General features: G+C 36.3%; 1 protein-coding gene across 4 annotated transcripts in view; it reads left to right on the top strand.

Annotated features, from left to right (window-relative positions):
- The window catches only part of LOC123557056 (tyrosine-protein kinase Tec-like), a 71926-nt gene that overhangs the window by 46168 nt on the left and 9433 nt on the right, over positions 1–16325 (top strand). For 3 of the 4 annotated variants that reach the window (XM_053543372.1, XM_053543370.1, XM_045348257.2), the window contains 7 exons: positions 1115–1311; positions 3780–3844; positions 5031–5134; positions 5884–5972; positions 7378–7576; positions 8037–8155; positions 10034–10194. In XM_053543372.1, the coding sequence (XP_053399347.1) occupies positions 1115–1311; positions 3780–3844; positions 5031–5134; positions 5884–5972; positions 7378–7576; positions 8037–8155; positions 10034–10194 (934 nt within the window). Of the gene's footprint in view, positions 1–1114; positions 1312–3779; positions 3845–5030; positions 5135–5883; positions 5973–7377; positions 7577–8036; positions 8156–10033; positions 10195–11387; positions 11446–16325 lie in introns of all 4 variants that reach the window. The other variant, XM_053543371.1, reaches the window with a different exon arrangement.

Raw genomic sequence — 16325 nt, 5'->3', positions numbered from 1 at the left:
ATACCAAAAGTCCCTTTAGAAAATACATTTTCCAAGAAGAGATCATTTCATACATTTCTGCATTATATTTGTGAACAGACTGCTTAAAGTGACTGAATTATCATCAGTCTAGTCATTTTGAATGATTCAATGAGCCGCACAATGAGAAAACCACAAAAGCCTATAGCATTTAGGTAAACCGTTAGTGAACAGCATGGATCCTGACCAGACTGTGCGGATGCACAGGCTGGTTTGGATCCATTCTGGTCGCAAATGCACTATGTTGGTTTTCTCATGGTGCGGCTCAAATGTAATTGTAAGTGCCTGCTTTTGTTTTCCATAGTATGCAATCCTTGAATATTTTGTACCCTGCCATATACCTGTATCTTTATTCCTATTATGTTGCATCATACATGTATAAAATTGTGTCTATTATAATAAGTTTGAAGTGAAATGTTCATAGATGTTCATATAAAGGTGTCTCCGGGGTTTCTTTTATTTTCGTAAAGAAATAAACAATTTCAGGCTTTTACATGGCATTTACTAAAGACATGCTTTATTGATGACTGTGCTGATACCATTTCTACTGACTTACTGAGACTCATCAGTTTCTGCCAAATTTCATATTTTGTATGTTATTTGGGCATTCTTAGAACTGACCGTTACACCAGCAGTGATTTTCTTAAAATCCAGAGAATTCTGAAATTACGTACAGAGAAAACACAGTTGCGCATCCACTGCCTTAAAATGGTAGTGAAACTTGAAATATTATACATAAAGGACAGTAATAAGCAATATTATTATATAATAATGCACATTGATAATGTTGTCCTATTGTACATGTTTCAGTCAAGAATGAGCAGTGCGACATTTATAATGTTTTCATGTTGTACATGTTTCAGTCAAGACAGAGAAGTGCCACATTTATTTATGTATGATTCAGTCAAGACAGTGTAGTGCCACATTTATAATGTCATGCATGTTTCAATCAAAACAGAGTAATGAGATAATACATAATGTTGTCCAATTTTATATGTTTCAGTTAAGACAGAGTAGGTCCATGTTTATGATATGTGTTTCAGTCAAGTCGGAGTAGTGCCACATTTATAATGTTGACATGCTGTACATGTTTCAGTCGAGAAGGAGTAGTGCGACATTACCACATCAAAAAGAATGAGCAGGATAGATTCTACCTGGCAGAGAAGCATGCATTTGTTACAATACCGGACTTAATCTATTATCACAAACATAATGCTGGCGGTATTGCTACAAGATTAAAAGCACCTCCAGCAAAGAACAAGAATGCACCAGTAACTGCTGGCTTTGGTCATAGTAAGTGATCCTTCGTAAAATAAGTAAACCATAACTTAGTGTTAGGTACCACATTATGTATAAAGTTTAGTCATCATCTGTGGCATAAACTTTGGGATGAAAAGCGTCACTTCTGCAACACTATAAAATGATGAAATACCACCTTTCATCAGTGAAATATCATATTACATCACCCATACTGTAAATGATATATTTAAAGTTGAAAGTTGTTGATTTTATTGGGCAGACAGGTGGATGGGTGGCATCAAAATTATCATTACCGTTAAGTAACTTTAGTTGCAATGATACCTAGGTAGGTAGCTTATAGTAAGAAAAGGGTTGGGTTTGAATATGGGATCAGTGGAGTCAAGGTCACTGTTACTAAAACAAAAAAAATCAACAGTGTTACTCAGTAACTGTATTTTGGATTTCGTGAATTATACCTAGTACTTTTTATGTAGAATTTCAGTTTAAAGTTTTGATGCATTTTCACTTTATCTCTGTCAATGGATATTTACTTCAAACTTGATATAGTTGTTCCTCATCATCACCCATGTCATTTTACACAAGGGTCATAACTCTTCTACCAGTATTCTTGAATTATGCCCACTTTTTAGCTCACCTGAGCACAAAGTGCTCAGGGTGAGGTATTGTGATCGCTCACCGTCCGGCGTCCGTCCGTCCGTCCGTCCGTCCGTCTGTCCGTCCGTCCGTCGTCCGTCCACACTTTCCTTTAAACAACATCTCCTCCTAAACCAACAGGCCAATTTTGATGAAACTTCACAGGGATGTTCCTTGGATGGCCCCCTTTCAAAATTGTTCAAAGAATTGAATTCCATGCAGAACACTGGTTGCCATGGCAACCGAAAGGAAAAACTTTAAAAATCTTCTTCTCAAAAACCAGAAGCCCTAGAGCTTAGATATATGGTTTGAAGCATTGCCTAGTAGACCTCTACCAAGTTTGTTCAAATCATGACCCCGGGGTCAAAATTGACCCCGCCCCAGGGGTCACTTGATTTTACATAAGAAAATCTTAAAAAATCTTCTTCTCAAAAACCAGAAGCCTTAGAGCTTAGATATTTGACGTGTAGCATTGCCTAGTGGACCTCTACTAAAATTGTTCAAATCATGACCCCGGGGTCAAAATTGACCTCGCCCCAGGGGTCACTTGATTTTACATAGGAAAATCTTCAAAAAATTTCTAAAAATAAACCAGAAGGCCTAGAGCTTAGATACTTCACATGTAGCATTGCCTAGTGGACCTCTATAAAATTTATTCAAATCATGGCCCCTTGGGTCAGAATTGACCCCGCCCCAGGGGTCACTTGATTTTACATAGGAAAATATTTAAAAAATCTTCTTCTCAAAAACCAGAAGCCCTAGAGCTTAGATATTTGACATGTAGCATTGCCTAGTGGACCTCTACTAAAGTTGTTCAAATTATGACCCGGGGGTCAAAATTGACCCCGCCCTAGGGGTCACTTGACTTTACATAGGAAAATCTTCAAAAGTTTTCTAAAAATAAACCAGAAGGCCTAGAGCTTAGATATTTCACATGTAGCATTACCTAGTGGACCTCTACAAAATTTGTTCATATCATGACCCCCTGGGTCAAAATTGACCCCCCCACCAGGGGTCACTTGATTTTACATAGGAAAATCTTCAAAAATTTTCTAAAAATAAACCAGAAGGCCTAGAGACTAGATATTTGACATGTAGCATTGCCTAGTAGACCTCTACAAAAATTTTTCAAACCTTGTCCCCCGGGGTCAGAATTGACTCCGCCCCTAGGGGTCACTTGATTTTACATAGGAAAATCTTAAAAAAAAATTCTAAAAATAAACCAGAAGGCCTAGAGCTTAGATATTTGACATGTAGCATTGCCTATTAGACTTTTACAAAGTTTATTCAAATCATGACCCCTGGGGTCAAATTGACTCTGCCCTATGGGGTTACTTGATTGTACATAGAAAAATCTTCAAAACTTTCTAAAAATAAACCAGAAGAGCTTAGATATTTGACATGTAGCATTGCCTAGTGGACCTCTACAAAAAGTTTTCAAATCTTGTTTTTAAGTAACTTAAAGAAAATTTCAACTATATTTTCTCATAATTCTTTTGATTGATTTCTATTATGATCTTTTGACCTTGAAGGCTTGTCCTTAAGTGCAATGATAACAGGTGAGCGATATAGGGCCATCATGGCCCTCTTGTTCTTTGAATTTCCTTACTAGTCAGCCTTTTAACTGCAATCCTGTTACGAATTTTGAAATGCAGTTATTTAAGAAAAAAACAATACGAAAATTCTCAGATGGACCTACCGTGTGATATTCAGCAAGAAATGACTATAGATTTAGAGAAAGACTCAAAAGGTTAAAACTGTTTTTATCATGCATTTTTCATGTGTAATCTATTTTGTTTAAACAGCTTTTCCAGTTACAATAAATCTTTCTTTAGTTCCTGAATATATTTTCTATTTTATCTTTTCAGGTAAATGGGAGCTTGATAGGAATGATTTGGAATTATTTGAAGTTCTCGGTTCAGGTTGCTTTGGTGTAAGTTTGAATAAAACTTTTTGATGACCTTTGTTGTTTTTAAGGGTGGGGCTGTCAAACGTCTAGGCCACAAGATTTTCCAGACAATAACATGAGAATACTGGGTATAAAGTTGTCACACTTCAGAGGAAAATTGCCTGTAGTCTCTAGATAGTTTTTTTCTTTTGATTATTCTTATACAGGTTGAAGGCCACTGCGACCGCAAGGTGGAAAACAGTTTCAATTCAAAGCTAGAAAACATTTGGTCCTATGTTTAAAAAACTCAATAGAAATATGTGGTCAGTAGCTGACTATTATCTTGGGTTACAAAGACCTTAGGACTAAAAAATGTTTGAATTGGGTACTGGAGCAGATGACGTGGGTTTATGACTTTCAAAGATCATAGGATCACTGCTTGCAGTTATTATATGAGCCGTGCCATGAGAAAACCAACATAGTGGCTTTGCGACCAGCATGGATCCAGACCAGCCTGCGCATCCGCGCAGTCTGGTCAGGATCCATGCTGTTCGCTAATAGTTTCTCCAATTCCAATAGGCTTTAAAAGCGAACAGCATGGAGCCTGACCAGACTGCGCGGATGCGCAGGCTGGTCTGGATCCATGCTGGTCGCATACCCACTATGTTGGTTTTCTCATGGCACGGCTCATATGTTCCCTGTTCAAGGGATCAGTAGGTCAAAGGTCATGGTGCTTGACCACTAATGATATTGGTGTTACTAACTTGCCAGATACATACCCATTTATCTCAGACAGGCCATCAGGGGTGGGTGGTGCATATTTTTTTGAAAACAGATCTATGTAATATTTCAGTTGTATCAAGTGTACACAGTATGCCAGTTTTATCTAATACATGAACATTATGACTAGGGGTGGTTATCTTCCCTGTCTGTTACGGGAGTTGCATTTTACTTAATAAAGAGAGCTGGCCAAAATTGGTATAAAGTGCAGTTACATGCTATTTTAGCTCGTAATGTTACATAACTGAAATTCTGTTTGTTTTACCCCCACCTTTAACACACACAAATCAAAGAAAAAACAAGAAACAAAATGCTTTGGTCTGTCAAAGAGAGCAGATTTTTGATATATTGCCCATCTTTTGGAAAGAAAATTACCATGTTTTACATTATCTTGGTTTATGCACCAGTCTGTAAACAGACTGAAAATTATCATTGTATCATTTGTTGACAGACTGTTCATAAAGGCAAATGGCATGGTAGAGTGGTGGCTGCCAAAATGATGAAGGAGAGAACGATGTCAGAGGACGCCTTCTTAGAGGAGGCCAAAACCATGACGTAAGTCTCGGCAGGTCATAAGTGGGATAGGTTACCATGACAACTTTCTAACTGTAAAGAAAACTTGAGAGCTTGATTGAAAATTAAGACAAATAAAAATTTTAGGGTGTAGTCATAGTAGTATGGAACTTTGATGGTTTTGGCTCCAGGCACCATGTTCACAAAACATTTTTCGGTCCCAGCTGAGTTTGAGTTCGAAATTTTGATATTAATTTTATGAAAACTATAAAGTTCAATTCCAGTTGAGACTGACATCAATACTGAATAGCCAATTTAAAATTTAAACATGCTATTTAGATAGAAATGACAAATAAAGTTTCATTATCAAACTTAGCTGAGACTGAAAATGTTTTGTGAACACGGGGCCAGGACACTAAAATATGTCATTAAACTCCATCCACTCGCATTTCAACACAGTCCACCTACATGCTGGACACATTTGCACATATTACTCTGAAAGCATTTTGCCTGGAGATATATGATATGTTGTTAGAGAACTGCTACTTGTTTGTACTAATTTTCAACTGACAAGCTTGCAAAAAAGCTTACTGCTTTGTTGAAAAGTCTTTTATTTGTTTATCGTCACTGTTGATGTAAACATGCAAAACAAGATACAGATATCATAAAATCATGTGATGAATAATTTTTTTATTGCAGCCAACTAAGGCGTTGATATAATCATGCAAAGCAAGATATATCTTATAGATATAGTATAATCAGTCACATGATTGTGGTAATTTTTTTTTCAGCCAACTAAGCCATCCAAACTTAGTACAGTTGTATGGAGTAGTCACAAAATCCAAACCTCTAATTATAGTCACAGAATTGATGCAATATGGTATGTAGAAAGAGTATTGCTTTACTTGTTTAAATATAATACTTAAATTAGTCTGCCCTCTTAGTGCAATAGGGAGAACAAAAAATATGGATATGTGGGGTGGGGACGGGGGTGGGGTCATCAGCTTGATCCCAAGGAGATTTAATTAAGGATATCATGCCAGAAGTCATTTCATACTACCTCTTGTACATGTGGAGAATTTGTATATGGATAATGTCAATTTTATGGTCAAAAATACACTTTCCTTGTGTAAATCACAATTACGACAAAAAAGAGAAAAGTTGCTTTGATGCTAACCAGGATATTCTGAAAGTTTTAGAACAACCCATTCACAAAGTCTAAATTGAACTTTCAAAAAATATTTCAAAAATGGCTAAAATTGACAATGGAAAATAAAAAGATTAAAAACTTATCAAGATAGATTGAAGTTCTTATTACCACCCTAAAACTTATCAAGGTAGTTTGAAGTTCCTATTACCACCCTAAAACGTACCAAGGTAGTTTGAAGTTCCCATTACCACCCTAAAACTTACCAAGGTAGTTTGAAGTTCCCATTACCACCCTAAAACTTAACAAGGTAGTTTGAAGTTCCCATTACCACCCTAAAACTTAACAAGGTAGTTTGAAGTTCCCATTACCACCCTAAAACTTATCAAGGTAGTTTGAAGTTCCCATTACCACCCTAAAACTTATCAAGGTAGTTTGAAGTTCCCATTACCACCCTAAAACTTATCAAGGTAGTTTGAAGTTCCCATTACCACCCTAAAACTTAACAAGATAGTTTGAAGTTCCCATTACCACCCTAAAACTTATCAAGATAGTTTGAAGTTCCCATTACCACCCTAAAACTTATCAAGATAGTTTGAAGTTCCCATTACCACTCTATAACTTACCAAGATAGTTTGAAGTTCCCATTACCACCCTAAAACTTATCAAGATAGTTTGAAGTTCCCATTACCACCCTAAAACTTACCAAGATTGATTGAAGTTCCCATTACCACCCTAAAACTTACCAAGATAGTTTGAAGTTCCCATTACCACCCTAAAACTTAACAAGATAGTTTGAAGTTCCCATTACCACCCTAAAACTTATCAAGATAGTTTGAAGTCCTAATACCACCATAGCAATTTTTTTTTTTTTAATTATGTATACTATTAATGGTATTGTCTTAAAAGAGAAATCAAGGTAAACCTTGTTACAGAAATGATGGATCAAACAGTCGCAGAATGTTTTAACAGCATTTTAAAATGCTATAAGTATCTTTGCAGAATTTTAGTCAAGTTCCTAAATCAAAGTTCAAGTGTATTTTGAAAATGGAGATACTCATTTCTTAGCCAGGCAAAAATTCTTAGACAAAGACTTGATGTAATATAAATGCAAATGTAATATAAATAACTTTTTCAGGTGCCCTGCTGACATACTTAAAGCGTCACAAACATAGATTATTAAACAAAATTGACACACTAGTGGACATTTGTATACAAGTGTGTAATGGAATGGAATATTTAGAAAGCCGTAGTTTTATACATAGAGACTTAGCAGCAAGAAATTGTTTAGTGGGAGATAGCCAAATAATAAAGGTCGCTGACTTTGGATTAGCTAGGTGAGCGATAAAGCCTTTATGCCTATACAATATATTTTTGGCATTGATGTTTGCCGTGACTGTGTAAAAAGAATAGAAAGAAAAGTGTTTTTATAAGGTCAGGGTAAAATTAAAGATATCAGTAATTTAAATTTTTTTTTATTTGTTTTGTAAAGTCTTAAGAAAAAAAAGAAAAACAGTCTTATTATGGAAGTTCTTCTCATTCTATATTTAGTGCACACTCCGTAGTCTGAAATTTAAAGTATTAAATGATTAAGAGTAATAGACATAAATCAAGAATTGACTGGAAGCTGTCATAAAAACAGTTCCGTTCTTTTTTGTTTGATATGCACATGTACAGAAAGATTTTGTCTATCATATTTCAGAGTTACGTCTTCATTAAAAATTGTCATATTATGGATTATTGTATGAATAGGGTCTGTGTTTGATGTTTCTAAGTTTTGAACATTCCCTATTTCAGATATGTTATAGACGATGAATACACTAGTTCAACAGGAACAAAATTCCCGGTGAAATGGGCACCACCCGAAGTTCTCAGTTTTACGAGGTTTAGCAGTAAATCAGATGTATGGGCATTTGGTAAGTTTATTGCTTGAATAATGTCTGTTTTTGTTTTGTTTTTGTTGGGTTTAATGTCACACTGACAAAAATTATAGATCATATGGCGACTTTCCTGCATTTCATGGTGGAGGAAGACTCCAGGTGCCCATATGGGCATTATTTCATCACGGGTTGGCACCTGGAAAGAACCACCAAACTTTCCTAAGCTAGCTGGATAGCTTCCTCACATGAAGAATTCAATGCTCCAAGTGAGGCTCAAACCCACGTAGGTGAGGGGCAAGTGATTTTAAGTCAGGTACCTGAACCACTCGGCCATGGAGGACCCTGAATATTTACTGCATTCTATGATAAAAATGTTTTTATGCCCCCAAAGGGAGGCATATAGTTTTTGAACCGTCTGTCAGTCTGTCCGCAATTTTCGTGTCCAGTTCATATCTTTGTCATCGATGGATGGATTTTCAAATAACTTGGCATGAATGTGTACCACAGTAAGACGACGTGTCGCGCGCAAGACCCAGGTCCGTAGCTCAAAGGTCAAGGTCACACTTGGACATTAAAGGATAGTGCATTGATGGGCATGTCCGGTCCATATCTTTGTCATCGATGGATGGATTTTCAAATAACTTGGCATGAATATGTACCACAGTAAGACGACATGTCGCGCGCAAGACCCAGGTCCGTAGCTCAAAGGTCAAGGTCACACTTAGACATTAAAGGATAGTGCATTGATGGGCGTGTCCGGTCCATATCTTTGTCATCGATGGATAGATTTTCAAATAACTTGGTATGAATGTGTACCACAGTAAGACGACGTGTCACGCGCAAGACCCAGGTCCATAGCTGAAAGGTCAAGGTCACACTTAGACTTTAAAGGATAGTGCATTGATGGGCGTGTCCGGTCCATATCTTTGTCAACCATGGATGGATTTTCAAATAACTTGGCATGAATGTGTACCACAGTAAGATGACGTGTCGCGCGCAAGACCTAGGACCGTAGCTCAAAGGTCAAGGTCACACTTAGACGTTAAAGGTCATTTTTCATGATAGTGCATTGATGGGCGTGTCCGGTCCATATCTTTGTCATTCATGCATGGATTTTAAAATAACTACGCATGAATGTGTGACACAGTAAGACGACGTGTCGCGCGCAAGACCCAGCTCTGTAGGTCAAAGGTCCTAAACTCTAACATCGGCCATAACTACTCATTCAAAGTGCCATCGGGGGCATATGTCATCCTATGGAGACAGCTCTTGTTTTGTTTGAAGAATCAGTACATGCCCGTCTTTTGTATTATAATTTTGAGAAGTTGTATTTTACTTGTGGAGATCAAGGTAAGCAATCCAGATAGGCTGTTTTTCTTGTAAATCATTATTATTGATGGGGAATTATTTTTCAAAGATTGAAGCAATTGCAAAATCCATGAAAACTAGTTCCCATGGAATTAAAATGCAAGGATTTTTGAACAAATAAAGTTCCCATTCAATTTTTCTTCAGAATTAGAAATCCACAGATTTCTATCCCCACGAAATAGCTGTTTTGACCAAAACCACAAGTGTTCATTCCCTCGAAATTAAACGATTTCTAAGTTACTGATTGAAATACTGTTACGTAAAACAAAAGCTTTAAGAAAAAATATGTAACCTCTTGTATGTTAAACATTTCATAAAAAGTCTCCTTCTTTGCTCATTAACTCTAGGCTGATCTGAAAGGTACTTAAGTGATAACTGAGTCTTAATTGTTTGACATAAATTTAAGAGACATGTTCTGTAATTTCTAACTTGGAGTTACAATTACTTCACCTTCTGTCAAACAGCAACTTCAGTGTCTTGTCAAAAACGGCTTGCAGGAATTGAATATAGAATATTTATGAAATTATCTTCACCGTAAAATTTCAGGTGTATTGATGTGGGAGATTTTCACCTGTGGCCAGATGCCGTATGATCAGATGAGGAATGCAGATGTTGTAGATTTTGTCTGCACAGCAAATAAACGATTACCTAAACCTGAGGCGTCTCCTCAGAGAACATACCAGATTATGATGGACTGCTGGAAAAAGGTAAATACCAGACAAACTAAACTATAATCATCATTTGAGGTTCAGGATCTGATAAAGTATTTTTATTTTAGGAATTAGTGCCAGTATGGCTTTGATATAAACTAGTTCTGACCCCACATTCACAAAGCATTTTTCAGCCTCAGATGAGGTCGAGATACAAATTTTGATAGCAACACTTCAAGATTAAATTCCAGTTGAGACAGACCATCAGAACTGAAGTCATTTGAAAAAAAAAAAGTTATTTACTTAACATGCAATTTGATCTAAATGACAAAGTTTCATTATCAGACATAGCTGAGACTGAAACTGTTTTTATGAACATTGTGCCAGGGTTTTACTGTCTAAAAGTGGTTATGTTTACCTTTTGTAGATGCCATTTGTTTCAGGGGATAAAGATTATCCTTCAGTTACAAGTGTTTATAATAACATTTTATATAACATGTAAATTTGGTACATTCACATTGAACATGTTGTGTTGAAGTTGATGTTTATTATGCCTCTCCCCACCTTTGAAGAAGAGGTGGGTATGTTGTAATGATCATTCTAACACTTTTAAGATTTTTTTGTTCAGATTATTTTGTGTCGCAATTAATCTCTCAGGCCTTCGGCCTTCGTGATTTGATTTCTACGCATCTGAACTCAAAACTGTGGTTTATTTGCCAAAAATAACGCAAAACTAAAATCTATTTCCTAAGCAAATGACTCCTGTCAAGGTCATAATATACTTGACACTGAAAATGCCATACCCAGTTGTCTTTTATAGACCATCTTGGTGGGGAAGGGGAATGTGTGTTTTACAGACAGCTCTGTTGTGGAATTAATTTCCCAACACTAACTTTAACATAATCTGGTTGACCTGAAAGATGTTTTATCAGAAGGATAATCAAAAGATCCGGGTTTTTTTGTGCACTTACTCTCCCAAATACTTGCCTAGCCTACAGCCAAATGTAGGTGCTGTGATCAGTATTAAATCTATGTGTTCTCCTTACATGAGGTTTATGGAATATGTTTATCTGTACTAAATTTGTTAAATTGTCACTAGATTCCCCTATAGTTTTAAGTTCAGCCTTTTGAAATGTTTGTTGATGCCTAAATTACAAGTCAACAAAAGTTAGACCACCTTTAAAATTTATATATTTTACAATTACCAATTAATTCTTAACATTGTACATTTAAACTGCTTTTTTAATCAGGATTGGGAAGAACGACCCACATTTAAGACGTTAAAACAAATATTAACCAAACTTGAGGGTAAATTTCTTGTTTTATTTTGCCTGAATGTTGTTTGTGGCTCTATCTAGTGCAACCGGACTTTGTTCCCCCCTAGCTAAACCGTAGCATTTGTTAATACACTAAACTTTACACACCTTTTTTCGAGCTTGCTTGTCGGAAGCTCATGATTTTAACAGTAGTTTTTAATTTATCTAAACATATAACTCATTGTATTTCACTATTTTTCACAATGCTGTTAACTTTGTGTAACTATTTAATCAGAATCTTGTTGAAGATACAAAAAAATTTTTTTCAATATTTTTCCACAGTGCTATAATTCTTTATAATGACCACACTTGGGAGAGAGCATAGTACTACGGATTGCGGGGTCAGGAGTTCAGTCCCTAGGCAAGGCATGTGTTCTCCGTGAAGATTTGTTAAAATGGCATTATGTCTGAAATTATTCATCCTCCACTTCTGATTCTTGATGGGAAGTTGGCAGTTACTTGCGGAGAACAGGTTTGTACTGGTACAGAATCCAGGAACACTGGTTAGGTTAACTGCCTCCTGTTACATAATCTGAAATACTGCTGAAAGATGGTGTTAAACTCAAAACAAACAAACAAATACACTTCTGAGTGCACAATACTGGTGTTATTTGCAAATGGTGTTCATATACAGGTTGAAATACTCCTGAATCTGAAATAAATTAAATTGTTTTTAGAGACAGATTGTCTCTTTTCACTGGTGGTCTACGGCACAGGTTTGATGGTTTGGTGTGATAAAAAGTGTAAATCTGAAAGGTGTTGCAGAAAAACGTGTCCTTTTCCTTCTTGAGAAGATGTGACATTTCAGCTGATTGTATCTATTTAACATTTTTTTGTGTCCAAGTATTCTAATGTGCTGCAGTAAAATATGGTAGAGAATTAATTCTGTTAATAGTAGGATGCACCATATACTGGTTTAAAGTTAATGAACATTACTACTGGTCCTTCAGCAGCAACAGTTCCAGGCTTGCTTTTAATTACTTAATAATGCCAATCGCTTTTATATAATGTCACATTAATATGCACGTTGTGTGGCAGTATGGGGTACTTTTTAATCCCCTACTGGTTAAAAACCAGTTTCGGGGACTATAGGATTGCGTTTTTCTGTCCGTATGTCCACAGTTTTATGTCTGGTCCATAACTCTGTCATTCATCAAGGGATTTGGATATTACTTGGCACAAATGTTCCTCATGATGAGTCAACAAATCATATGCATAACCCACCCACTAGCTCAAAGATCAAGGTGACACTTGAAGGTCAAAGGTCAGGAGGGCTTTTTCACTGTCCAGACCATAACTCTGCCATCAGTGAAGGGATTTTAATATTACCTAGCACAAATGTACCTCATAATAAGACGATGTGACGTGCACAACTTTCAGACCCCTAGCTCAAAGGCCAAGGTCACACTTGGCAGCCAAATATTAATTAATTAATGTCCATTCTATAACTCTGTCATTCATCAAGGGATTTGGATAACACTTGGCATAAATGTTCCCAATAATCAGACGATGTGTCATACGCAATTCAGAACCCTACCTTAAAAGTCAAGGTCACACTTGGAGATCAAAGGTGAATAGGGTTTTTTCCTGTGTGATCCATAACTTTGTGATACAAAACAGGATTAAAATATCAGTTAGCACAAATATTCCCCTAGATGAAACAACATGTCATGCACAAAACCCGGACACTTAGCTGAAAGGTCAAGGTCACACTTGGAGGTCAAAGGCCAACAGGGCTTTTTAGCTCCACTATTGAGAATAGGGGTGCTTTTCTACTCACCCCGGCGTCGGCGTGAGTTTTCTTGGTTAAAGTTTTTCTGCAACCTTTGTTTTTCTTTGTTACTATCGCTTATATCTTACTGTAACTTCACATTAACATTGTTCAGCATGCAAACAAAGTATGTGCAGGGGCTGGGCCCATTATACTCAAGGTCAAGGTCACCAAGGTGTTATACTTAGGTTATTTTTAAGGTTAAAGTTTTTCGAGAACCTTTGTTTTTCTGTCCTATCTTTTTGTTACTATTGCTTATATCTTACTGTAAGTTCACATAAACATTGTTCAGCATACAAATAAAGTATGTGCAGGGGCTGGGCCCATTATACCCAAGGTCAAGGTCACCAAGGTGTTATATTTAGGTTATTTTTAGGTTAAAGTTTTTCGGCAACCTTTGTTTTTCTGTCATATATTTGTTACTGTTCCTTATATCTTAATACTCAAATTGTATTTTTGACAGAGTTATGCCCCTTTCATACTTAAAATTTTTTTGGCAATCTTCGCTTGAAACTTAAAATGTATCTTTATCATCATCATCTGCATGTGTGGAAACAATCCCCATAACTCTCATTTGTATTTTTGACCAAATTATGCCCTTTTCATACTTAAACTTTTTTGACAAACTTCGTTTTCTGACATAACTTTGGTACTATATAAGATAATGACTTGAAGCTCAAAATATATCTTTTTGTATTTTGGTGTATCTTCCTTTTAAAGTAGAGGTCTCTTATTGAGATATACATTCATTTTACTGTCAAATCGCCGAATAGTGGAGCATGCTGTCTTACGGACAGCTCTTGTTTTTTTGTCTGGTCTGTAACTTGACAATCCTTAAAGGAATTTTAATATTACTTAGAACAAATGTAACCCATAATAGGATGATGTGTCATGCATGACACCCAGACCCCTAGCTCAAAGATCAAGGTCACACTTGGAATTCAGAGGGTGATAGGGTGTTTAAGTATGGTCAATGTATGAAGGGATTTTAGTATTACTTGGTACAAATATTTCCATAGTGAGACAACTTGTCAGATGCAACCCCTTATCTCTAACTTAAAGGTCAAGGTCACTGTTAGAGGTCAAAAGTCAATAAGATTTTTTTCCTTTCTTGTCCATAACTCTGTCATCAATTTAGGGATTTTAATGTTACTTGACACAAATGTTCCCAATTATGAATGAGACACTTTGTCATGTTCAATACCCAGACCACTAGTGCAAAGGTCAAGATCACACCTGAAGGTCTAAAGTCAACATTGATCTTTTCCTGTCCAGTCAGTAAAATATTTTTAAATAAGCTGATGTGTCATATGGACCCAATTAAAAAAATTGTTGGTTTATTAGCTCATCTGATTTTTGGGGAAAAAACGATGAGTTATTGTCATCACTTTATGTGTCGGTGTTGGCATCTGGTTTAGTTTTATGTTTAGGTCAGCTTTTCTCCTAAACTATCAAAGCTTTTGCTTTAAAACTTGCAACACTTGTTCACCATGAATAGCTGACTCTGTACAGCAAGAAACATAACTCCATCCTGCTTTTTGCAAGAATTATGGCCCCTTTTGGACTTAGAAAATATCAGATTCCTTGGTTAAGTTTTATGTTTAGGTCAACTTTTCTCCTAAACTATCAAAGCTATTGCTTTGAAACTTGCAACACTTGTTCACCATCAAACGCTGACTCTGTGCAGCAAGAAACAGAACTCCATTATACTTTTTGCAAGAATTATGGCCCCTTTTGGACTTAGAAAAAATCAGATTTCTTGGTTAAGTTTTGCGTTTAGGTCAACCTTTCTCCTTAATGGTCTATTGTTTTAAAGCTTGTAGCAGTTATTCACCATTAAAAGCTGACTCTGCACAGCAAGTACCATAACTCTACATTGCTTTTTGCAAGAATTATTTCCCCTTTTGGACTTAGAAAATCATGGGTAGGACAATATTTCTATTATACAGAGACAAAAAAATCAGATGAGCATCTCGTGGGCTTAGCGCAAAACGGTTGTAACTTATATGAAATAAAGAAGGAGTTACAACTGTTTTGCGCTAAGCCAGCGATCTGCACCCACAAGGCAGTGCTCTTGTTTTCTTAAGAATTACTTCCTTTTAATATGATTTCTTACATTTTTATGCCCCCGAAGGGAGGCATATTAGTTTTCAACTATCCATCCGTTTGTTCATTCGTCAAAACGTTAACTTTTTACATGAAGGCACTTTACTCGCGAACCACTGCACCCAGGACCTTCAAACTTCACATGCTGATAGTACTTATTGAGTACACGACCCCTACTGACTTTGGGGTCACCAGGTTGAAGGTCAAGGCCCTGCGAAAGCATTTGTCACCATTAGTGACAGCTCTTGTTTCTCATATTTTCCTGCCAATTTCAAAATAAACTGTTACCAAATTTGAAATTAAATACTTTTTTTGTAATTATAGATTGGTTGCCTGCTATCAGTTCATTATGTTATACTGCAGTAGAGAAAATTAGGTGCCTTCCAGTAGGGGACTTTGTATTGCATGGCAATACCTCATTCACTTGTTTCTCTCAGCAGTCTACTGCCTCGTATTATCCATGTGTCAAAAGTTCTAACACAATTCTGGTCATCATTTCTGTAATGGAATTGGATGTTCCTTTTAACAGCACCCTTTCAACTTTGCATATTATTCCTACAGCTGTTATATCGCCAAATTGCACATGTGTAGTTATAGTGAATGTTTGTCAGTACGAAGTGAGCAAAACTCTTATGAGAGTATTGCTCAGTATGTATAACTTGCCAGTGTAGTTAAACATTTGCTCATCCATATTTCGGATTTGACAGTCTAGATAATAAGTTGTAGAATATAAGTCCATTCATAGTCAGTCATGAACTGGTATTGATCATTACTTCTGTGGGAAAAAATATCTTTTGTACTGCAACAGTAATTTTTGGGGGTAGGTTTTCAATCAAAATGGTTTTCTGTACTGGCAAAAAAATTAGTTTATGGGTGAATATATAAAGTATATTGTACATTAAGTATCAGACTTTCTGCATCTCTTTGTAAGGGGTTAGAGAGGATTTGGACATTCAAAGTAGGCCTAGATCCAGTTCAATTGATAAATCCAGAGC

The sequence above is a fragment of the Mercenaria mercenaria genome, chromosome 5 (genome assembly GCF_021730395.1).
Source record: "Mercenaria mercenaria strain notata chromosome 5, MADL_Memer_1, whole genome shotgun sequence".
Taxonomy (NCBI): Eukaryota; Metazoa; Mollusca; class Bivalvia; order Venerida; family Veneridae; genus Mercenaria; species Mercenaria mercenaria.
This window is presented reverse-complemented; position numbering and strand designations above follow the sequence as displayed.